Source organism: Sylvia atricapilla, chromosome 8 (assembly GCF_009819655.1).
Source record: "Sylvia atricapilla isolate bSylAtr1 chromosome 8, bSylAtr1.pri, whole genome shotgun sequence".
In the NCBI taxonomy this organism is placed as follows: Eukaryota; Metazoa; Chordata; class Aves; order Passeriformes; family Sylviidae; genus Sylvia; species Sylvia atricapilla.
In genome coordinates this window covers 18,620,078-18,645,263 of record NC_089147.1, presented here as the reverse complement: position 1 = coordinate 18,645,263, position 25,186 = coordinate 18,620,078, and the positions used below count along the sequence as shown (strand labels likewise).

General features: G+C 41.4%; 2 protein-coding genes across 2 annotated transcripts in view; one reads left to right on the top strand and one right to left on the bottom strand.

The window, feature by feature from the left end:
* The window catches only part of LOC136364479 (beta-microseminoprotein-like), a 307,144-nt gene that overhangs the window by 111,825 nt on the left and 170,133 nt on the right, over nucleotides 1–25,186 (top strand). The window lies entirely within an intron of this gene.
* ANTXRL (ANTXR like) overlaps nucleotides 1–25,186 on the bottom strand; it is a 58,073-nt gene that overhangs the window by 30,576 nt on the left and 2,311 nt on the right. Inside the window, exons 2-12 of the mRNA XM_066323906.1 lie at nucleotides 15,455–15,526; nucleotides 15,223–15,294; nucleotides 13,000–13,081; nucleotides 12,864–12,897; nucleotides 10,847–10,926; nucleotides 10,663–10,731; nucleotides 10,384–10,464; nucleotides 10,220–10,280; nucleotides 3,860–3,958; nucleotides 1,503–1,572; nucleotides 304–382 (exon numbers count right to left, since the gene is read on the bottom strand). Of these exons, the coding sequence (XP_066180003.1) occupies nucleotides 304–382; nucleotides 1,503–1,572; nucleotides 3,860–3,958; nucleotides 10,220–10,280; nucleotides 10,384–10,464; nucleotides 10,663–10,731; nucleotides 10,847–10,926; nucleotides 12,864–12,897; nucleotides 13,000–13,081; nucleotides 15,223–15,294; nucleotides 15,455–15,526 (799 nt within the window). The remainder of the gene's footprint in view (nucleotides 1–303; nucleotides 383–1,502; nucleotides 1,573–3,859; nucleotides 3,959–10,219; nucleotides 10,281–10,383; nucleotides 10,465–10,662; nucleotides 10,732–10,846; nucleotides 10,927–12,863; nucleotides 12,898–12,999; nucleotides 13,082–15,222; nucleotides 15,295–15,454; nucleotides 15,527–25,186) is intronic.

Sequence of the window (25,186 nt, the reverse complement as noted above, 5' to 3'; positions counted from 1 at the left end):
TCTCAGATCTCCTTCTGTTAAGATCCTAGTTTTGAGGATCTCTCTCCTGGGGTAGTAATGGGCAGGGTTCATCTTATTCTAATCTTTTACTCAGAAAATCTATTATGATCTATCCACCATCAACAACAATTTGATGTTAAGTGGCCCTGGTTATTTTCCCAAGAGCTGCTGGGATCCAGTCAGTAGAGGTGAAGCATAAGCTGCAGAGAGGTCACGCTCACTCAAGAAGGCTTTGCCTGGAGAAGAACGATTTCTTTCCAAGGTCTCATGGCTCCTCTGTCAAGCCCCATTGGAATTACTTACACAATGTGTGCTGGTGATGCTGACAGAGCTGGAGATGAACGTTAGCCCGTTGTTCATGCTGACTTGCAGGAAAACCACCCTAGAGCACAAAACAGATATGTTTATTTTTAGTGTCATCTTTACACCCATTGCTACCTTTACTCTGTCTCTGTTTAAACCATTGGTTTATGAGAGTGCATGGATAGTGCATCCTGTTGAGTCAGGGCATTTTCATGGCCTCAGGCACTTACCTGCATTTGCCTCCTTGCTTGCCCAGGAGCCACCCTTTTTATGTTACCTTAGTTGAGCTGGGACAGATGCTCTTTATTAAAAAAAAACCCATCACAGCTGGGGCAAAGGGCACTAGGATGTGAGTCATAACAGAATGTCTCAGACAAATAGCAATACTACCGTAGACAGCACAAGAAACTTTAAGACTTTTTACTTATTTAAAGAAACTCTTCTGTCAATGAATCAGAATGTGTTTTGTATCCAAGCAATTCCACAACACCTGCACTGAGATCAAGAAGGGTAAAAACACTGAGATGCCAGTGAAATTCCAGAAGAGTCTTTCCTAGCCATTCTCCAGTATAAGAGAAAGAATCCAAGGGAGAAAAAAGAAAAATTAAAGTGATAATAAGAAAAAATGACAAAACTCCACCAAATTAATTTCCACCAGCGACAAATATAAAAGGGAGGGGAGGCATTCACCCACAGCCTCAGTACAGAATTTAAGCATCCACCCTAGGGAAAAGGTAGGGCATTGTGCTATGTCTCCCAAAGTCTACAGGTTTTAAAAGGCTGAAAAACATCAACACTAGACACAGAAGAGCAAAACACAAGAATCAACATATATAATAGCAGCAAAGGAATTCAAATCAGGCATCTCCTTTTCATCAAAATTAAAAGTTTGTCTTGAATTTAATTACCTCTTGGTCTGAAACAACAGGAGACAGCAAGAGAGGAGGAATCACCATTCTGTGATTCTATGACATGGGGCTATGGCCCAAGAAGACCTTTGGTTAAACTGTGCTGAAGACCCAATATTAAATAGAGCCATGCTGGCTCATAGTAGGAAAGGATTTGGCACAAAGGAGATGGCTGCAATATCACACACACACAAGCTTGACACTTTGGGCAAAATCCTGAGCCTTTGGCTCAGTAATTACATCTTCACCCAGAAGTTCACTCTCTCGACACATGCTGAAAGCAATACTCACTGTCCAGCATCTTCTATCACTGGGGCAGGGCAAAGTAAGTACGTATCATGAACAAGAGTCGGCTTTTCATCTGAAAGGAAATGAATATAACTATCAGAGATGAAAAAATAAATTGTTTCAAGCAGGCCACCCCCTTGAGAAGTGCTGATACCAATGACAGCCACAGATGAATTCAATATATTGGCAAGTGCCAATACTCCCCAATGGTGCTGATCACAAATCCACATACTTAGAATAACCATTCATGTTGACGCCAACATGATGCTATCAGGCTAGAGGTACCACAGCTAAGAACTTGAAATTTATCTCTGTTCCTGGCAGCAGTGATCAGCCATTTGAAATTCAACTTTGAGCAGTATTCATCACGTCTACTTGAAAATTACTTGCAACCTCTACTCACACTGAATAGTCTGACCCCTTGAGTCACTCAAGTGCTCAAAAGTTTAGGGTTCAATTTTTGTCTATGCATGTCCAGATACACACAGAAGAGAATCCAAGGCTGCACTGTCTGAGCCCAACAAAAGGGAAGGAGAGAGATGGCGTGGAGCTGAAAGGTAAAAATACTGGGGGGAAAAAAATCAAACTCAAGAGATGGTTGATCATTTACAGGAAACAGGCAGAGAGGGGCAATCACTGATACAATCATGAGGATCTGCTCTGCACTAGCTGCTTCTCCTGGACCCAGTCTCCCTTCTGCGGCAGCATCATCTGTAAACAGCCCACATTTATAAGGGTTTGGTGCATGTAGAGTTGAACACAAGGGCACACATCTTCGCACCTCCTTGCACTCCACTGCTCCATGATTCAGCAGTGTTAATCCTGTTGCTTTCAAAATTCACATCCAGAAAGCCAAGTCCTGTGAATACAGACAGAAGGCCCAGCAGTAATTCTGCACTGCCACTGAACCAAAAGTGTGTAAGCTGAGGCACAAGAGCAGGCACATCACTCCAGTGACTACAGCTTAGCTCTGAATGGCCAGCAAAGTAACTGTGCTGCCAGCCTGGAGAAGGAGTGGTCTACAAGAGCCAAACCCAAAGGATGATAAAGGCTGATAAAGGCTGCCATCTTAATTATACTTTTGAGGCTTGTTTTCTCTTTTTATTTAGGAAAAAATTCACTCAAGCAAGAACAGATGTAAGAGTTGTTCCTGCATGTTTCACCCACTTCAAGTACGCCTGAAGAGAGAACTCATTTCCCTTCTTTGGCAGAGATGAGGGCATGGAAATCAGTGATACGTTTTAGGGACAGAAAAAAAGCCAGCACAGATCAGCATCTCATCACAATACCTGTTGCAAACTTAACCCAAGGAAAACACAGCATGGAGTTCGAATGAAATCAGAGTAGTTCTCATACTGTGTATTTCCAGGCCCAGGTCAGCACTCACTGTGTGAAGCCCAGCTAAGGTGCTAATGATTTGGGTCAGGGAAGAAAAAGCAAGAAGTCTGTCTAACTGATAAACCACAAAAAACAAATCCTGGATAAAGCATATTTGTAAGTGGAGTAAATGCAAGACCACCAGAGCTGATTGACTGCAACATCAACATAGACAACTGGGATGGGAAACGAAGCAGCAATTCATGTGCTCCCTCTTGTAAGTGAATTCACTGCTAGGGAAACACCAGTCTGGCCATGACAGTATATGAAAGCCTCTACTGTGCTCTGGCCACAAGGGTAGCATATATGAAAAAGGAGCAGAGCTCCTTTCCCCGCACCATGTTTCACTCGGCCAGACACACACGGCTTCTCAGGAATGAGAGAGGACTGCTGAGAAACTGGACACTCCGTCTTTTTTGGCCATTCAGTCCTTTGCCTGGCTGCTGAGACAGCAAACAAAAAACCCTGTTCAGCACAGCAATGACAGGGAGTTTCCATGTTACACAGTCACTGTGATGGGACCAGCAACTGGTGTCAGAGAGGAGCAGAGCATGCCTGGGACGCCTGGCTTTATGGCAATTGTCTCCTGAACTGGTGAATAAAAACTCTGAAAACACCACCAGGGGATCAAGATAGCAGTATTTCTTTCTACTGGTCATGAATAAGGGAATAGGAAGCAATTTTAAGTTTCCACCTTCAAACCTGCTCTCCAGTCCTCTCGTGCTGCATGCAACACCCATGACATCACTACAATGGTGCTAAGGTCCCTGTGCAGCAGCATGCCCTGTGTAATCACTCACTGCACAATGCCCACAGGTCACTGCATTGAATAAGGATGAATTTCAAGCTTCTTTTAAGTGCACACCTCTACCCCAGCTCCCTCTCACATCTGCTGCAAGGACTCCCCTGAACATGGATGAGGACTGGCTTGTGAGATGACACAGCCACAGGGGTCACTGCAATCCACCAGCCTGCAAACTTACTGATGGTAAGGCTGTCATTGAGCTTGAAGCTGCAGAGCACCTGGTCGATATTTCTTGCATGATAAAAGCCGTTGCCTCTTACCACAACTTGAAAGGATTCTGTAAGCAAAAATACAGAAGATTTATGATTTATGTATGAGAAATAACTCAAATACAGCATTTCTGTTCTGAGTGACCTGAATTAAAACATCCATACAGACACTCTCTCTATTTGGAAGCAATGTGCATGAATGCTACAGTGGCATTTGTGCTTCAGAGTCTTCTCTTTGTCTCAGGTCAGCTCCCACAAGTGTAACACAGAACTGCAATACCTTAAATGCGCCACAATAAAACTTAGTCCTGATATGGAAGGTACCTGTTATTTTTGACATTATTGTGATAAGCAACCATTATCTGTTCATTCAAGCAGCAGAAGTCTCAGCAGGTTTGGTTTTTTTTTTTTTTTTCACAAACATTACAATAGCCATTTTACTGACAAAGCAGTTGTGCATTTGAGGAAAGCCAGTCCAGGAAGGGTGCAATCAGAAGTGAGATCCCAACTGCACATGCCCTCTACTATCCTCTACTGGCACCACTGATCATGCTGCAGCGTACTGAGCTTACTCATAAGCCTAGAAAGTAACTCTGTTTATTGCTAGAGAGATCAGTAATGTCTGGCTGAGAATCTACTAGAAGTAGAAATGTGCAGGAGAAGGGAAGGAGAGGGGCAAGTATAGGCAGGATTGCTGAGTTCATGTCTATCATGAAAGCACCTGGGGTCACCAAACCCAGTACAGTTAGAGACAGGAAAGGTCACTTGAAGAAGAAAAGTATTAAAAAATCTGGCTTTGTTTTCTCAGCTTTCCCCCCGCAAGCTTTTAAAGTTATACCTTAGTAACCTACATAGCTAGTACTTCTCCTCAGAGCTCTAACAACAGAACAGTTTGCTATTCTTCCTGCCCTTTTACTGTGCACAGGTGAAGCCCAGCACAGAGCCACAGTCCCTTTTCTGCTAGGCTGAGCCTGAATTGCCAAACTAGGCACAAGATGTAGCAGGAAGGGAAGTGGCAAGGGAAACTTCCCTCTAGGACACAAAAAGCCATTGTGGCTGCTACACTGACCGCAGAGATAACATCTCTAATGCAGGCAGGTGAACAGACATGTTACAAATTGTTCTGCCCCCAGTACACTTTTGAAACTCCCTTTCAATACTGCACACAAGCCTGCTGACAGCTGAGATGACTGGCACACAGCAAGGGACAGCACAGAAGTTGTACTTTCACGCATGAATTTCCTACATTAACCAAGTCCTCCACAGGGCTCTCACACCAGACAATGAGCAGTGTTTGGGACCAGCCCAATACAGTATAACGACACAACACAGGACCACTTAGTCTTCAAACTTCACATTGAAAATTACGAATAAATTATAGAGTGCTCCACTAGTAGCAAGTAAAAGCATGAACAGGTCTACATGCATCATCATTTATACTTTGATGAACATACTAAAAAGAAGAGCAAAACAATGTTGGTAGGATTGAGGGGAGCAGTACATGAGTTTTAGCGATATAGGATTTGGCTTTTAGCAACCTTCCATACAAGGCACTGCCATTTTATTTGTATGCTTTGGAGGAAGGAACTGTTATTGAATAATGCTACATGAGGCCCAAAGGTGGCTGAAATACATTCAGCCTCATCTGCCTGCACTTCATTATCAAGCTACTGCAAGGCAAACTAGCCCAAGGATGTGGAATGCCTTACTTTTCTGTGCAAACAGCTTGCTTTTGTCAAAAACACTCTCATTCATTGCCATTACCAGTATATTGAGATCTAATGCAACTCCAGGTGAATTGGACAAGGGTGTTTACAAATTACAATCACACACTGGAAATCCACACTCTGGTTTTCATCATGGTAACTTGCTCTAGAGCAGGGCTCTGAACTGACAAACACCACAAGGTACATAGGAATCAAAAGATATTTTGGGATAAGAAAAAGAAAGTATCTACTGGAGCGCATTTTGAAATGAAACATATGCTTAGGCACCTTACCAAAGAAAAACTACAAAATTTGAAATCTCAATGAGCACACCAAGAGCCAAATACACAAACCCAGCATCAGAATTTGGCCTCTTTTTAATTGGAAGGGTTATACATCCTGGTTCTTACAGGGGTTAATGAGCATTTCTTTAAACAAATGAAAATTTACTGTAGGGCAGATTCATCTGCTTCTTACTCCAATAAGAATCTTGAGTTACTCTTAGTCAGATTCATGCCTTGAGCCATTCCATATTTAACCCAGCTGCTACAGTGAGAATTATGAGCATACCTTTTTTTGCCAGCAGAGCTGAGAGTCATGACCAGGCCTGAGGGCAACTGGGCTTCTGCCCACCCACCAGAACTACCTGCCTGGGACCGACCACACGTGGGCAGACTTGCTTGCAACCAGCCCATTTCACAGTGGCTTCAACACCCAGCCAAGGTGGTAATTTTTCCCCATCTCAATTTTGTATTTTAAGAGAAGCTTGCTAAAACAAAATGGCACTTAAATTTTTCTGCCCCCTCTCATGAATCAATGGCCTTAAAAGGCAGCAGTCACAGAAGCATAATTGGTGGCTGTTTCAGTGGCTTTAAGAAGATGCCGCAAGTAAGAAACTTTCAACACAAAACATCAAAGGTAAAAGCTACATCTAGAAGTTTAATCTTGTCAGGAGAATTTATCTCTCCTGCCGTTCTTTTCACTGACTCTACTCTGCACAGTCAATTGTGAACAAGTGGTTGGGTAGTAGTAACCTGTCCACCAACACACGCTGAAAATACACCAAACTTGCAGGGAGATGTAAACAGCTGGTACTGGGTTTGTTGCTGCTGTTCAGAAGCCTGCCCCCACGGTTGCTCTGGAGCATTAACGTGTTCTGGGTGATGCTCTGTTGAAATGGCTAATTCCATTTAATTTTGCGCCCTGGCTCTGGCTGCGTCCTTTTCTTCCTTAGTTACTGTCAGATCATAGATTGTAGCTTTTGACAAGACAGCGAAGGGAAAAAGGTCAGCACTGAAATAACCGGGCGGCGCTGGCAGCGAGATGGTGGGTTGAAGCTGGTGTGCACTGGCTGCGCTGTCGGCTCCGCTTCTCTGACTCTGATGAGAAGCTGACTGCTTGCATCCACACCTGGTAGTTGATGTGGCCAGTAGGATGCCACATCCAACAAAACCTTTCAATCACATCTGCGTACCATAAGCATAATCAAAGCAATGATGCTGTCAAACAGGATACGAGGCACCTCTGACTCTGCACTGATGGCCTGTTTACAGGCTGCATGACTTGTCTTGGTCACTTTAAATCAGAGGGAACAGGAAGGACCCAACTACACTGCTCTATATTGGGGACAATGAATTTACAGGGTCAAAAAGCATTAAACATCAGATAGCTGTCACAATATGACGAGATCAATCTGTAACTGGATTTGCCAGATAGCTTCGTCACAGAAAGCCAGAGTCCCAACTGGAATTGTTAACACATAGAAATTGTTCCATTAGCATTTTACTAAACCTTTTGCAAGTAAAAACTGAAGCCAAGATCACCAGCAATCACCAAAGCATTAGTAACTATGAGAACACTTACAAGGAGTGGCTCAGACACTGATCATAACTTGTTTCCACTGAGCCACACAGAATCCTCATGAACTCATAGCAAATTGTACCAATTATTAGCAATGCTAAATAAAGGCTAAACCAATTATCACCTCCTCGCTCAGGTAAGTTTCATATAAAAAGCATGGACAGACACACATTTCAAGGCTGTAAACAGACAAGTCTGTCTGCTGGAGAATGTGATAATAAATTGCACTCTCTCCAAAGGTCCATTATTTTTCAATTATAATTTTGAAATGAAAATTGCTGTTATATATTTAAACAAATAAACACTCCTAACCTAAAAGAGGAGAAATGATGAACTTCTAGAAAATATTGTTCTAATTTTCAGCCAGTGGGTACATCCAGGATGCAAGTGTATATATATTACGATGTAGATTTCAGTGGCTATATATCTTGACAGAATAATACATTTTCAGTAAATTGTATCAGTAATTACCTAAATTTAAAATACATGTAATTCTGACATTAATGCAAAAAATAATGAAACTTATGAAGTAAATTCCAAATGAAGCATGTTAAAAAAAAAGAAACCACTTTACATATAGAGTAGCACTACAACTTTCCAGTGAACTGAACTCAAGATCTGGATTCACACTACCATGAAAGAAAGTTGTTTAATCCCAGGAGATTCCTTCCAGGAAACAGTGGTGCACACAGCTATGCAGACAAACCTCCAGCTATGTTGAAGTAAGTGGGATAATAAAGGATAATAAACCTAAGCACAAATGTAAATATTTGTAGCCTAATGCTGTAAAACCTCTTGCAGGAGGCAATGCCAGCTGTGTCTTGAAGGGATAATAATAAATGCTATTGCAGACCTGATTCTTAGTGCTGAAGATTTTAATACTTTAAATACAATGGTATACAAACCATGTATATCATGTGGAGCTGCAGCTTTGGCTTCCTCCCATTTTCTACTCTCTGCTGCTACAAACAAACCTTCAAGCAGGTGGAGATTGGGCAGCAAAGTTTCCCCATGTGCCAGCCATTGCTTGGTAAACAGGGACAGAGCAAACCTCAGAATTTAAGTGAAAGAAGTGCCAGTACCTTGCTGAATCAGCAGCACTACACAGAAACTGATTCTTCCCAGTTTATATCGGTCTTGTTTAAAAGTCACAAAGACAATGAAAAATTCTACAGATTCGAGTAAAGTAACAATATGGGTTTGGGTTTTTTTTTCTAAGGGCAAACTATTTTTAAAGTGTACTTGTGGAATTTTAATCACATTTGTCATAAACTTTTTACCTAGCAAGCTTAGCAAAAAATAAAGTGCTGTGAACACACTATCCTTTGGAAAAAAAAAAAGAAATTTTACATTTTTTGCTGAATATTTTGCTGAAATATTCGATTTTGTTGAAAGAAATATTTTTATTGAGAATTTATTTTCTCAAATACTCCATAAAAATATTTTTAACATTCCATTCAAAAAACATTGTTTCAAATTCTTAACATTGTCCCAAAATATTTCAAGAATACTACTAAAATCCATCCTATTGGAACACTCACATTTTTATGTAGCTAAAGGCATTCTTGTTGAATAGGATGGCTCGTAATAAACTTTGCACAAAAATTTGTCAGGTATACAATAACTAAGGAAAAATAGGAAAGTATCATTATGAAATAAAAAGCCTTAAATGTCAAAGCTTTAAAACTGTTTTTTTCTAATCAACCCCACAATCTTTTTAAAAGTAAAATCAATGCTTTAAATTTTCTGGTGATGAGATTTTACAGTCCACAACAATATACTTAGGAATAATTCAAGAGACACAAGGATGTTTCATGTTAAATTGAAATATTCAGGGTAAGATCATATTGTGATTGACATGTGCAAATGAAGAGTGAACAATTTTTCCTCTGTGATACTGAATTTTTTCCGACTTTCCTATTTTATCTGTTTTCAAGGTCAGCTTTCATGCATCATTGCCATTTTTTATGTGCTCCTTTTTACAGTGTACAAGGAAATGAACACAAGACAATAACACTAGAGCTAAATAACCATGCTGAAAACTGTACCTTCCAGCAAACTTATGGTGTCACTCTTACTCTGTTGCAATAGCCTTTAAAGTAGAAAAAAAACACAGCAAGAGAATTGCTAGCATAAACCGGAACAAATCCAAGTTAAATATACTAGACACGAAAGGCATGAAATTATCAACAATTCCTCTGGGTATCCTTCATGCTTACCATAAAGAATAATGGTTCTTTCAAATAAGTAAAACATCAGCATTTTGGGAAACACAAGAGATATCTTGGCCTATGCAGCACATTATATTTGGTTCAATAAACCTTAAATTTCTGTAAATGTTGTGCAAAATCTTGTTCCTACTGCTGACAAGTCCTAGCAGATCCCAGGAATGTTGTCTTCCCAGAAATTTGTGAGATATTACCTTTAGACCCTAAAACACCTCTGTCAGTCTTTTTTACATTACCTTTTACATTAACTTTTCCTATCTCTCTCGCTCTCAGATTTTTTAAAACGTGGTATCCTCAATTTGCTGAGTGTTGCCTCTGTCAGCTCTCTAAACTGGTCCTCAGCCACAGCAGCTACGTATTTATTGTCAGAATGTTCTTCTCAAGCTGAGAAGGAACATGTAGGGCTTTAGCCATGGCCTGAGAGGATGCTCTAACACATCCACAGGCTTCAGCTCCAGTACCACATTAGGTAATTACTGACATTTCATCAGTGCCATTCATTTGCCTTTAACACACTGTTCTTGTCGAAACTTACCTCCTGCACAAACACTGGATGGTTCAGCCGCTAGGATCTCAATGCAAGACTTCTTCAGAATCTGAAAGATTTAGATAAGGCCATTTTTTGGTAACCATTTTCATCTATGCTTTATTAATGCAGGAAAGGGCACCCTTTACTGTGTTTCAGAATATCCAACTTACTGAATCAATGATTCCTCTTAGGGCATAAAAGCCTCCCTTAACTGGAAAAACATGATCGATGCTGTCAGCAATCGTTGACAGCTGCAAAGAAAGACAATCATAAATCATGAGGAAAACAAAATTACAGTGAACAAAATCAAGCCCTTTCATACTTGCTAAAAGACATCACAGTGACACGAAATGATTTATGCCTCAAGTAATTAAATAAATGCCTTCATCTGATGCTGTTATTTGTGCAGTACTATAAAAGAAAAACACAAGAGAAAAGAAACATGTTACCTGAGTTTCATTGAAATCTTTCACTCCAACACAATAAACAATAGCTCCAAAGTTTCTTGCTCTGTTGGCCTAAAAAAAATCCAAGAACTGCCATTAAGTGCAAAGCCATAGAATCAATGGAGTCAGTAGTAAATGTGTACAGGTTTGACAAAAATTAGCTTGGATAAGGCATAAAGTGACGTACTTCTTGTTCTGCATAATAAAACTGAGCGTCCTGCAGCTCCCCATCCGTCAGGGCAATAATCACACTGGCGGTCCGAACTCCTACATGGAGGACAGTTAACAGCAGATTGCACACACATGACACGACATTCAGCAATGTAAAAATAGTCCAGAGTGAGGCAATCCTTTTTACTGACAAATAAATACAAACCCATACAGCCAGACTCATCCTGATTTGTATGGCCTTGGTGATGCACCAGCCGAAGGCCAGATGCAAGGGCATGCACTGAGCCAAAACCTGTGCACCTCCAAGTCACAAGCATCACTGGATCGAGGTGCTGCTCTAACAAGGCCCACACACTGACTTTTCTGTTCTGAATAAAATAGAGCAACTACCAAGATTACAGACAGAGTTGACAAAATGGGTGTGCAGAGGAGAGGTTTCCTCTTCTCTCTTGACAAACTTTTCTCTACATAAACATTGTTCAGAGACTGTGGTAAGATATACCTCTGCAAAAGGAGCTTTCCTGCCATTCTACCTTTCCCTCCAGCAGAACTTGAAAGAGCAATCCCACCAAACATAGCATGAAATGGGCTTCTACAGGGAGGTCAGTCCTACAGTTCTCATGCAACAAGAACTTCCAGTGAAATTCATAGGAATTCTGAGCATGTGAGAACCTTAAGATCTGGCTCATTAGGAAAAAATCATGTCTTGTGATACAACATTTCATATCTCATCTAGACTTAAATGAAAATGTTGCACAGACTCTAGAGATTTATATATGTAACACAATACAGAATACAATGCTACCTAGAAAAGTGCAACCTGTTAACAAAGTTAAACCAAATTAACATGCAAACTAGGGTTTAACCAATCATTCTAAGTCCATAGTTCTTAAGAAACGTAACAAATATGCATATATGTTATGTTCAGGCAAGTATTTGTTATTTTTTCAAAATAATCTGCTACAATTTCAAGTGTCTTCCTCCATACTGTCTGAAATTACAGACTGATTAGTTCTGACAGGTTTCTTATGCCACGCAGTCCTTCCCATGTCATGTCAGACACAGACATAAATCTTAAAAAAATGACCTGTAACTTGGGGGAAAAAATAGCTTGTATTCTATTTTTTTGTTTGTTTGTTTTTGTTTTTTGTTTTTGTTTTTGTTTTTCGTGTGTGTGCCTAGCACCCTTGAAAAATGCTGAGAAAAATGGGAGATCTTATTTTGTTTTCTTTTCAATGCTTGTTTCTTCGCTGGTAGTTCAGCTTCTAAGCTCAGATCTCATCTACTCTTTTTCCTTCCTAATTCAATTTACAGAATACTTGATTAGTTCTTATCTATATGCTATGAAGTAAATTTTTTTTTGGTTTGACACTTCAGGACTCCTGATTTTGCTGGCAGAAATGCTACAACACTATGCAGAGCTGCTGCTCCTACACTCACAGCCTATTTCAAGAAAAAGGCACCAACCTGTTTCTCTATCTTCCAAAAGACCCTTAGCCCACAAATTAGAACAACCTCACACCAGGGTATGAACTAGGCAAGTCTTGGTAACTACTTAGGTGTTCTTTTGGCACAGACAAAAACCACTTTCCTCTCAAAATTTAGTGAAAATACACATTTTAGTAACTCAGAATCTGAACACAAATCATTCACACTGACGCAAAGCTCTCATCCACACCTACACTAATGAGAACAAGGATATGGGACCACAAAGCAGAGAGGACTGAGTGCGTCAGGATGGAAAGGACCAGGAAAATGTGGGTATTCCTGAGTCCTGGGTACAAGATGGACTGCTCTGGCTGCTATGCCCTGGACTGCATTCTGCAATGGTCAGATCTGGGATCATCTCTGATCTCCATAAGCCATGAATCACGCATTTAAAGTAGGGCTGTAGTCAAAATGGAATGTGGCATTGCATAACACCGCTGCTTCTCCAACACTTCTTTCAGCGGGTTTACTGCAGGTCATAAAAAGAACTATAATCCCTGTCTTGTCAATGCAGATATATAACATGAATGATACACAACACATACCTCCATAGGTTTCATGGTAAATTTGCTCATTTGCCTGCAACGAAGTGTAGAACATGGTTAGCTCTTAAGTGTACCAGCAGGAAGTAAGCAAAGTTTATATGTGTAAAACAAAGAAAGTAGGTACTGTGATGTGTACCCTTTTAAATCCTTCATGCATGAACGTGTCTCCTCCAGGCAATTCTTCCTTAAGAACGTTGAGCCCTCGTCTTATGGCTTCCCTTTGGATTGAAAAAAAACCAAACAAAAATAAACAAAAAAAATCCCAGGAGAACATTTTATTAAAAGCTATATTTTTTCTTTTGTTGAGATATTCCTGTACCACAGCTAGATTATGCAGCCTGTCAATCAGTTGCATAGAGTGCATATACATCAGCTAGAATACTGGTTGAACCAAGATTTTTTTTCAAATTCCACAATTTGTCAGCCAACACCCATGGGGGCACGAAACCAGACACAGGGTACAGCACTAGGGTAACATATTTTAAAGATGGAATTCTGTCCCTGCTCCCTCATTCTTACATATTCTCAGCCAGGATAAGATTGAATTAAAGCCAATGCCAGATATTAAACTTTACCAACAGTTGTCTCTGTTTCAGAGTTTGTTCTGTTGTTAAACAGAACAAAACAGAGTTTTAAAGCTTATGACGCTGTCACAAAAATGGGACAAAATAAAAGTCTGTATTGAATCAGTCATCAGGACAGTCTGGATTAGGATTTTTCCATTTTAAAGACAGAGGCCAAAAGATAAGAGAACAGGATGGGAATGGGGAGAATTTCCTATCCCAGACCAGAGACTCAACCTTCCTGGGGCATAGATTATTCCTGGAAACAGAAGCACTTGCATATCATGACCCCTGTTACATAGCTTCTTACTCCCCAATACCTATTAACCAAGAGGATTGTTCAAAGGTGTTAATAATTTAATTGGTCACTGACAACCAAAAGACTCTGATCCTTGACAAGGGTTTTCATTATATTAATGGAACACAAGGCACAAATATTCAACAGATAAGACACAGGCAGTTCAAACATAAGCTCCAGATGCCATGGGGCAGCCTTTATTTAAGAGAATACTGAGAACCTTTCTAAACTACATTTTGCTACTGGGTATTTTAGGTGACACAACCACAATTACAGAGAATACAGGAGACTATATGGGATGAAGGTTAAAATCAGGAGCTTGGACTGAATCTTTAGGGATTTAATTCCAAATGGCATATTTTTACCCTTTTGAAGTATAAGATGAGCTAAAAAGGCACACAGTGATCCATATAGAGACCAGGATTTTGGGACAGGGAACACCCTAATAACATGTTCAACAAATTGACAGGGGGTTCCTGTCTACTTTCCACCTTGCAAAGAGCAAATTCACCCAGAGAAAAGTAAGCATGTTTGAGCTCTGCCACCACTATACATGATGGGGACCTGAAACAAAACTCAGGGGAGCCAGCAGAAATGCAAGAGCCCTGCAGGGTATTTGGCTTCAGATGAGTCCCTGGAGTTCTTTCTGCTCCAGAGTTCCCATTATTTTATAGGGTGCCCTTTACTACTGAGGCCCTCTCACACAGACAGCAGCAGCAGCAGCAAAAGTAAAGGCTTTAAACTGAAATGATAGAAAATACTTAGAAACACTCCAATGACAGGGATTTGTATGTGTAAGGAAAACTAGATTAAAAAACAATGTTTTGGGGGGGTGGGGATATTTTTGTGTTGGGGTTGTTTTCAGTGGTGGTTTGGGGGTTTTTATTAATTTGTTTTTTAAAGAAAGAGAATTTGGTTGTGAAGTTGGCAAGCAGAATTTTGCTCCATTTTTTTTTTCTTACAAAGACTGTCACTTGGCTTTGCAAAGCACCCCTGGCACGGGTCCTGCTTGCAGGCAGTCCAGGAGAGGGGTGCCACAGCCTGGAGAGGTCCTGCTCCAGCACTGGGGACAAGCAGCTGCTGGTGTAAAGGTCAGGGCTTTGAGTCCCTTCCAAGGGCACAGGGGATCTCTCATACACTCCTTCGCTCACCAGTCCAGGGTCTGAGATCTCTTCCACAAAAACTGTCCTTATTTGGGTACCTGGTTATAGCAAGTATGGACCTGGATCCTCAACTGAAATGCAGTTACTCCCTGAAATACCACAGTGAAGAATAGACTGCCCAGTGCTGCCTTCCTCCTACAAAGCTGAAAGGAAAATTGAAATGGGACACCCAAAGGCCTTCTAAGCCCTCCTCCAGTTGGGAACGGAGGAGAGGATCTCAGCTGGCGCCACACCAAGGACCAAGACAGAGCTCCAAACTCTGGGTGTGGGGCCACTCACTGTTTGAGAGATGGGACAGAGGGTGTTTCTGGAGGAATGCTGTGGGAGGTACTTGCCTGTTCTCTGTGAGTTTCATGATTGTAGTGCCTCGTGAAGAGAAAACAATGAAAGACATCCGCAACATTGGGCTGAAAGAGAAGAACAAGCCAGATCCATGTCACACTTGTTACTTCAGCAGAAATTCATTTGCTACTAAGCACACTGAACAAAAAAAAATAAATTATGGACAGTAAATTAAAGTTATCATAAAAAAAAAAAAACCACAAAAAACAAAAAAAAACATTTTACCTTATGAACTTCTCAGCTAGGCTTTCCACAAAGGAGTAAATCTCAGTCCAATGATTTTTGACACTTCCAGATCTGCATATAAAACATAACTGATTATATTAAGCTTTCTTTGCAGTGAAATTCCTTATTTCATTTTGAATTTTAATCCTGACCTACTCCAGAGGTGGTTAAGGACACAAATTACATAGAGTTGTCTTGAAATAAGAATCAGGATGACAAAACCCACTGACTCAAAGTCAAGCAGTAAGAGGTCTAAAATGGTTTACCATAAAATTTTGAAACAAAGTCAGTAACCCTTCCACTGGCTTTTCTTCCTTTTATGGCATAAAATATAAATATTTTCTTATACTTTAATTAATTTTATTTGATTTCATTAAATGATCTGTTATCAGATTATCTGCTCTCCTAGAGCACAGCTCTGCCCTTGCTCTACACAGAAGGTCTTGACTAATCTTCTGTTCTCTTAGAATGCGTGGGAGAATGTTTCCATGAATTACTGTTTGTTTCAAAAGATAAAGCTTTTGAAATAATTCTGAAGGGAAATGCAGTACTCTTGCCTAATTTGCTGGACTAATGTTCTGAGCAGTCAAGCCCTGGTTCCATTATGGATTTTTTGTGAAAACTTGGTAAAGTTAGTTACATGAAGAAGACTTACACATCCATGCTGCCACTTCCATTATGTAAAACTACATTAGTGGTACTTCCTGGCTTTTTTCTGCCAAGTCTTAGCAGGGACTCCCACAATCTGATGGGACTGAGACCTCAAACAGAGCCTTGCACACAGCAACCCCACAGTAAATTATAGGTTTCTACCAAGTTGATCTATACCTTACACTTCCAAGACATTAAAAAGGCTACAAAGCACGAAAGTCAATGGTTTTAAAAGCCCTCCCTAGGGCTGTGGTGTTTATGAAAGAGTGACCCATTTGCTTTCCTCGTTTTCTGGACTTACCTACCAGTTGTCTTAGGCAGATAAAATGAAAGAAAGATAACTGAAACAATAGCACATACACAAAATCACAGGGGCTTAGATGCAGAACTAAAAAAGACCAAAACTGAAATTCAACTACTGTAAAGCAGTAGGAATCCTCTAACTGCTGTCGGCCATTTTTCTGTTTAAAAATCAGAAAACAATTACATTTTACAATTCTCAGTTCTACTATGGGCTTTCCAAGTGATCTTATGCCAGTCACTCCTGCCCTTGTATGCCAGACGTAGAAGCCCACATGTGCAGTGCAGGATTGCACTACCTGCCCTGCAGCAGAGCTGGTGGAGTGGAGAAGGGCAAAGACAAAGAGACAAGGACCAAAGGAGTCTCCTGAAGTATGTAAGCTAGAATAATTTGGCTTGGGTAGCCCTATGCTTTCATGCTGCTCTTCTGGACAGCTGCTGATTCATTTGCAGAACAAACTGATTATTAAAGAATGAAGAAATTTCCAAGCAGCAAGGGAGGGCAACAAAACACTGGGAACTTCTCAAACCAGGGCTCTGTAGTCCCCAGTTTGTATGTGCTATGCAACAATATGTTTATCATTTGTGAATAGCACCAATGAAAGGTGCTGGCACTATTACCAGATTAAAACTATCAACACCTAGAGTTCTTCAGGATCTTTATGAAAGGATACATCTCTAAACATGATGAAGTCAAAAATTTCCTTGAGTCTATCCAAGATGCATCTACAGCTCCCAAACTTTTTTTAAATTTTTTCTCTCTCTGAAGCTGACACTTTCAATTTCATTCTGAGCAGCCATCTGACTTAAGTTCAACTCCTGATTTTTTCAATGAACTCAATCCCCTCACAGAATAACCATAGTTTCTTACTTGGAAAAGACTGACCTATTTTACATGAGGTATCAAATTTCTACTGCCAGCTGCAGAGGCACTGATGCAATCCAGAAAAAAGTAGCAGTGAATTTTCTTTCAAACTGTAACAAAACAACATTTCCAGTACTTCTGCAGGACTATCAGAACTACTTCTTTATTCTCCCTTCTTTTTTTCTTGGAAAGGGTACAGCCAGAAAGAGAACTGACTGTAATAAATCAACAGGTGTCCATCCCTAAAAAGCTAGGGAGGTCTGTATCACAGATTAGTCCTCACAGGAAGCCTTCTGTGCTTTCAGAGTGCCCAGCTCTACATCACAGAGCTACAGCCCTGCATAACAGAGTTACTTCAGCTCAGAAGTGGGTGTCCTTCACCCCTAAGAGGAATTCTGCACCCACATGTTGCTTACAAGCTGGGAAGTGTCAGAAGTGTCCCAATCTAACAACAGGGAAAAGTCAAGGCCAGACAAGAATACTGGCAAGAAAATATTCACTTCAAAATCCCAGAGGGAGTACCAGTGAAGTGGTCAGCATTTAATCACTTTCCCCACACCACACTCTTTCAAGCCCAGGTGTCATCTTCCACTGCAAATAGTGCCAAAATGCCAGTCGTGTCAAACCCCTCATGAACACCAGTGGGAGTGGCCTGGCTTACAGAGGAACCTCATTTCCCTTCCCTTTTACCCAAGCTTCCCTCTAAACATCCCTGTTTGCAAAGTTATTTGTAAGGGACTTTTATTTGCCATTTTGTATGTATATGTATATGTATATGTATATGTATATGTATATGTATACGCAAACACACACTTCAGAGGCTTTGTGGATTTGGCCTGATAGCTTTGTCTGCTGCCCCAGAGGCCTGACTTCATACCATCAGCAATGGCATATTTAAAGGCAGATTAAACAAAAAATTATGATAATAAATGTTTGCTAAATTATATACTATGTTAAATGTCCTCAAATATTAATTAAACCGCTGACAAACAGAACTGCCCCACACTATTGAAAATCTTGAACCATTTCACTGCCTTTGGAATCTTTTCTTCCACACTGCAGAATCACTGTTACCATCAGCATAAACTAACCTGTTGCCCTTGGTGGCTGGATCAGACTGGGAGAATAAATGAAGCACACCAAAGACCAGCACTGTGAAGTAAAAGCACTGGGGTGCAACACACACTCATCAGCATCTGGGCCAAGCCGTGGGGAAATGATACAGACAGGGAATCTCACGTATCCTGTTGTGGAGGTTTGTACCAGTGGGTCCACCACAACAGCACTGTGGCTGTCTGCAAAAAACAGCAAGCCCGTGTTGCAGCCAGATCCATCTTGCAGGCTCACACCTCTGGGATTTCCTGCTGTCAGCCACCTGGTTCGGCCTGTCACATCAATCAAAGGCTGCCACCACCTTGAGCCCTGGCCTTCCTCTCTGCACTCTCCCTGCTGAAGAAGCCCAGCCAGCCTACTGCTCTCTGCACAGGAGTGGGGCACCACAAGACCTCTGCGGATAGTGACTCGTAGCTGACAAGCAGTTTGTGTACCTTTCCAAGTCAAGCAGGATGGTGAGGCTTTAGCCCTCTGAGGTGACAGAATTCTCATGGTGAAAGAAAGTACACAGCAATAAACAGCTGCTGTGGGCAGCTGGAATGTTCCAGAAGGCATCTCAGAATCTGTTTCTCCTGCTGCTTTCACTGGGGTAAACCTGGAGTGGGAGCAGAGAAGTAGCAAAATTTGCCCAGGTTTATACCTATGCAATTGGGACCAGAATTCAGCCCAGGTGAAGTTAGAAAAAAAAAAACAACAAACCCATGGAAGCCATTTGCCTTGAGCATGCTCCCTGCTCCATGAGCTCTGTTCCCATTACACACAAGACAAAGAGAAAAGTCAGCAAACCACAATACAGGAAAGAATGTCCTCCCAGCCACATCAGGACTGGGCTCGGAGGAGCAGCTGCTGCTGCAGCTCCTGCTGCTGCTGTTTTCCTTAATTTTATATTGCTACTGCTTGATGGGAGAGGAAAAGAGGAGGTCAGTGAGTATTTCTGGGGGTGGAAGGAAGTGATGTGATTCCAAGGCTCGATTCCACTCCTGCCAACTTTGGAGTGATTCCTTCTGGTTTAGCAGAGCTCTGTATTAGCACAAAAACCCTGAGCATGTTAAAATTGCACCTACCCCATCTGAAGTATTTCACTAATGTTTGTGAAGACAAAGAGCAAGATAGGTTGGAAACTTTGTCTCCTTTCCTAACAGGCTCCCAGCAGCAGTGGAAGCTGGAGCCTGGAGAAATGAAGCAGCATAACCCTGGCATAAGGGATGCCACTCTCAGCCCAGTCACTTCAGCAGGCAAATAGCAGGAGGGCCAGTTTTGTCTGTCCTAGAGCACATGTGCTTCACAGCTACTGCTGAATTCACTGTCGGGAGCCCATATGGATCAACCCAGTGCAATATACAGCAGTCATGTAGCTTTGCAGTGGAAGTTAAAACCCTAACGCTACCCAAACAGTAAATATTTTTATTACCATATGTACACAGAGAAGGCAGCAGGACCCAGAGCCTTTCATCCCTGCTGAAAGTGACAGAATAAAACCTCTTGAAAGCACAGAGCTGCCCCTTGTCCTGTTCCACACACCACCCCTCCCACCATGCCCATTTGCCTCCATTAAAGATTAGCTGAAGGCAGCAATTCCAGACATCTTGGAGCAAGTAAAAGAAACATTATTACTGATGCTTGGTTTAGTCTCAATATGGTGTCAGGGGAGTACAAGATTTCTCAAGTTTGTATGTCCCTGTAAGTCTCTACCCCCTTGAGCTAATGGTGGCCCTGTACATGCTCTATTGCTCACAAATGTGACACTGTTGTTATTTGGGGGGCTCTTTGTGGTCACGACCACATTGTAGACAACAGAATTCTTGCACATGGCTAATAAAGGCTCTGCAGTAAAAGCAAACCCTGGGGCGCCGAGTTTGTTGTGGTTTCAGACAGGCATGTCCGAGTGTTCACCCACCCCTCTGCTCCCTTCTGAGCCACCAGAGCATTCAAAGTGACAACAACCCTCCTCTCCCAAAGAATGCATCTCGCAAGCATGGAAGGGACCTTGACTGGATGATTCATCCAGGCAAGGAAGGACTAGTTTCTATCATCTGCTCCAGAGGCAATTAGAAACACAGGCAGAGACAGCCATGCTGAGACAGTCCTTGCTTCAGAGTACTTGTAACATTAATGGACAAGACAAGGGCTGGAATGGGGAGGGGAAGATGCAGAGAAGTGACTGCAAAATGTGTTTTAATCCCAGGCCAGCATCCGAGTACATGACCCAAAATACCTGAATCCAAAAGATTTTATGACCAAACCCATTAATTTCTCAGCTAGCTTTTGTCCTACAAATAAACTCTGCAGCAATATTACAGATTTCTGTGAAACCATGCCTCAAATAAAACATTGCCCTTTGATACTACAGTCATCCATCTAATTCACATATCCTATGCACCTGGTGCCATACTATAGTTCTTGCTAAGTCCTTCACCAACAACAGGGCACAAAGTGAAATTCAGAAGCCATGCTCACACTGCATTCAACCACGTCAGATCTCCCTGTAAAGCTCAAGGGGTGCTTTGAGCAGCAGGGCAAGAAGACCCACCCTGAGCATCCCAGTACTCTTTAGCACAACACAGGGAGCAAAGCAGGGCACACAATCCAAGCCATGATGGAACACTCTCAGAAAGGTGCAAATTATAGACAGGAGCAGGGATATACAACTCTTGAGCTGTGAATAGTTCAGAGGAGTCAATTCATTTCTGCATTTGAGTTTAGAAGACTAAGTCCTACTACACTCATACAAATTCACAGTTTACAACACTGAATTTGGCCTGCAAGCCCAGATAAAAGTAATGAAATTCTCAATCACTGAACACACAAATAAAAATCCTAGGTCAGTGGGAATCTTATGGTTTACTTCCTTGGCTCAAGCCCCAAATAAATCAGATTTAGTTACATGCATAAATAGACTGCATATGACAAGCTGCCATGGCTTTTTCTTCCCCTTAACTGTACACGTTTTATGTCAAATAATCATTATCCATTAGCTTTGCCTTGCATTTCATAAAGAATTTTTTTCTTGGACTGAAGGAAGGAGAATTGGTTTTCCTGAATATTTCTTTTTTCCTGACAGAAGTCAAAGCTGGCAGAAAAATATCAGACAAAATACAAACAAATAAAACCAGGTTCAAATAACATAAGTATGTCTGAAACAGAATAAAAATTTGCTTTGGAACATTCCAAGCAACTATACCTGGTTGTAAGCAAATCATAGCACTGGCTGCAATATAACCACAACAAAGAGAGATGCAAAGGCAAAATACCAACAGATTAAATTTTGAAAACAAGTAAAACAATATCACAGGCAGTTGGAGATTATGAGAGGTGTCATTTAGATAATGTGGTCAAGTTACAAGCGAGGGAAGTCAGAGAGCAAAGGAGGGAGACAGACAACCACTTTTAAATACACACAGAGAAATCAGTGCTATTAAAGGAACAAAACTGATACTTCATTTCAGACAGTAGCAGCTCCTCCCAACTGATCTGCATCAGGTTCTACATCTTACAAAGAACTCAAGTCTGGCTGCAGTGGGTTCTTAGAGAAAAGAGAGTTCAGCAGTGGCTTAAAAGTCAGTCAATATCAACTTTTTAAATCTAGTTAAGGTAGGTGATCAGACACCTATTTTTGTCACCAGTCTGATTTTCCAATCACAACAATGTTGTTTAGCCACTCGTCCCCTCCCCTTTTGCACGCTGTGCAAAACCAGTGGAATGGCAGTGGACTGAGATAGCATGGAGAGAGAGAGAGAAGCTGCAGAAGTTCCCACAGACCCAGCTCCATCCTAATGATCTTAGGCTGGGGCTATATGAGGTGGGAAAAGAAGCACAGGGCTGCAGCGAGACCCTAAGCCAAAAAATATTTGCTCTCACTAGTACTTGTAATTCATGAGTGCTAAATTCATTCAAATCATTGGCAAGGAAATAATTTTGGGGGTGTTGGGGGGTGCAAATAATGTGTTTACCAAATGCTCTTGCTTTGCTTTAAATATAGCATATTGTGGAAAAAAACCCCAAACCACCAACATACGTGGTGATTAGCAATTCCCCCTAGTTGTATTAAAATAATAGAAGGTGACCTTAAATAGCAGCTCCAGAAATGCTTTTGTTCTGAAAGCTTTTGGCAAGCCAGGAAGGATCAACCTGTTTTCCTCCTGACACTTCCCACACCCACTGCCTTTTCAATGGCAAGTTGAGAAGGGGTACACAGACACAAAAAAACAAAATCAGGAAGGATATTGGACAGGATAGCTAATTCCCACCTAATCAGAGGTTATGCTCTTCCCCACCAGTGACAGTCACCTCTAGAGCAAGGCTTACCAAGTTGAAAAAGAGGCAGCTGCAAAACAGATCACGAGTGAGAGACTGGGCACATTGTAGTGGTGTCTTTACCAAAGCTGCTGGTGACATGGATGCTCTTGGGAGCACAGGAGACAAAGTAAAATTGATGTGAAAGGCAATATTGTTGTAGGCCCATAGAGACAAAGAGGGACTATACAGAAGTTCAGGGGGAAGATGAGGACTGAAGAAAATGTAGTTAAGCCAAACTCCCCAATATATCAGTTATAGTCCAAGAAAACTGGCCAAGACTTTATAAATACATTTCCGCTGCCATGATCTGTGCTGTAGAAAAAGGAAACATTTTCCCAAGTCTGTACAGCTCATTTTTCCTCAAAATCCAAACAACTTTTAGCAAACATTCCAAACAGGAAAAATAAGAAAACACTTTTGTCTATCTCACAGTCAAAAATAATCAAGAAGTTGTTTCATATTTGGTAAATTCCTACAGCGATAGCTCTGCAGCTCAGACCTGTCATGTCAAACATTGCCAGCAGCAGGTATTTATGCTAAGTATAAGTCCTTACTTTAAAGGGGTTTCTATTTGTTGCATTAATAAACAATCATAATGATGCTACCAGGCACTGTTATAATTAGGAAACACTAGAGGTCAGTCATCCTTTCTTCTCTTCAAGTGCAATTCAGTATGATTACAAACAACAGCTGGATGTTAACAGCAAGGCAGGATGAAAGGGAGTTATTTACATTCTCAAGCACAAGTATGTCACCACAAGACCCGATGGTCAAGCAATCAAATCCCTAACAGGGCCTGTCCTCCACAGTTTGGGATGGGACAGAAACAAGTTCTTTGTGCACTGGGACAACCTAAGCGAATGAAGCAACCAAAGCACATGAAAACTACTTGACAATCCATTATATCTGGCTTAAAAGCTCAAGAACTTTTTACATTTAAAGGTAAAAATGAGAACTTTGCTTTCACAAGTGACTTGATCTTACTACATGCCATGGGAAACGTGGGTGTGCCAACTGCAATGTATACTGCCTTACCTCATGCAGAGAGTGACTTAGTTGCAAACAGAAGAATTATTGCTGCTTCATTATGATATTTTAAAGTCTTCCACTATGCCTCCAAACAAGCTCAGGCCTGCACAACTCATGAAGCACAAGACAGAGACAGAGCAAGATTGCAGACTCCAGGCAGCTGCCTCTGCAGCCAGCAAATGTCCCACTCTCCCAGCTTCAAGAGATTTCCTCATTTAAGAATCCCCAGAGACAAGGAAGCCCTAATGTGGCTCTGGCACGGTCAGCCAATCCTAAGGAGAATGATGGCTGGTCTCCCTCCCACACATGCTGCTTTTCCCTTTCATTACGCCAGCTTTTTGGGGCATCTAAGGTTCAGTGGCACTGCTCCGATCTGGCTTATGGAGTTAACATGAAGGACTGCAATCTACTTCAGGCAGAGAAAAACTGTAAGGAAACAGCAAGTTTCTTTTTTTTCTAACTGGCAGCACATATATTATACCAAGAACTTTACCAGAAGATGATCTTTTCCATCTGATGGTTGTTGCCTGCAGGATTAAATACCCACAGACTTTGCCTGGCAGAATGAAAAGGAAAAATCATGCCCCTATAAAGTCATTGCAGTAACACACACTGCATATGGAGAAAGGTTTGTTGTCTTCTTCCAGATTGCCTCCTACTGATGTGCGATTACATCTTTCTATGGGGAAGCAAAGCAAAGCAGACAAAGTCATTTTGGTTCAGCCAGGCTGACTTTAGAGACAGGAGCTGTCATTCGGCTCGCTACAGGGTCACAGGATTAAAGCCTGTGTTTTCACACAACCAATACTTCAATCCCAGTGTCAGACAGCTAACTAAGACTGAATGCATCTAACCCCAGACTGGCAGGGCACCAACAAAGAGAGGTAATCTCCAAGCCATAGGGGTATACTTTGTGGTGTGTACAGCTGGGTTTTTCTGGGGTTTTTCCCACTTGAAATTAGAGACAGAATTCTTCACAGTTATAAGTCAGCATGGATCCAATTCTAAAAAAAAAATTGTTCATTGCATTTACAGATTACCAGATGCTTCTGACTGGATTCCTGCCTTCTCCCTACCTGAAATACCCTCACTATCCTCAACATTAATGAATTCTCAACACTATTTAGTTCCTTCCTGATGAACTGTCCCAAGACCCAGGGTCTATCCACTGAATCAGTCCTCCCTGCCTCCACAAAGCTCCTTGTGTTGTGCCAGATGTCACAGAATACAGCTGGGATAAATATACCCTCAGCCAGTATGGGACCTATGGCTCCCAAGATTTGGCACTCTAATATTACCCATATGGATTGTAATGCAATCTCATTGAGACCAAAAGCAGCTTTGCCATTGCCTCGTTACAGACTTGGTAGGAGCAGGGATGGGTTCTAAAAGCACTCAGGGGCCCAAGTAACTCTTAACACAGCTTTTTACCAAAGGTAAAAACTCTTTGGTAAAACTTTCAAACTCAGTTTACAATA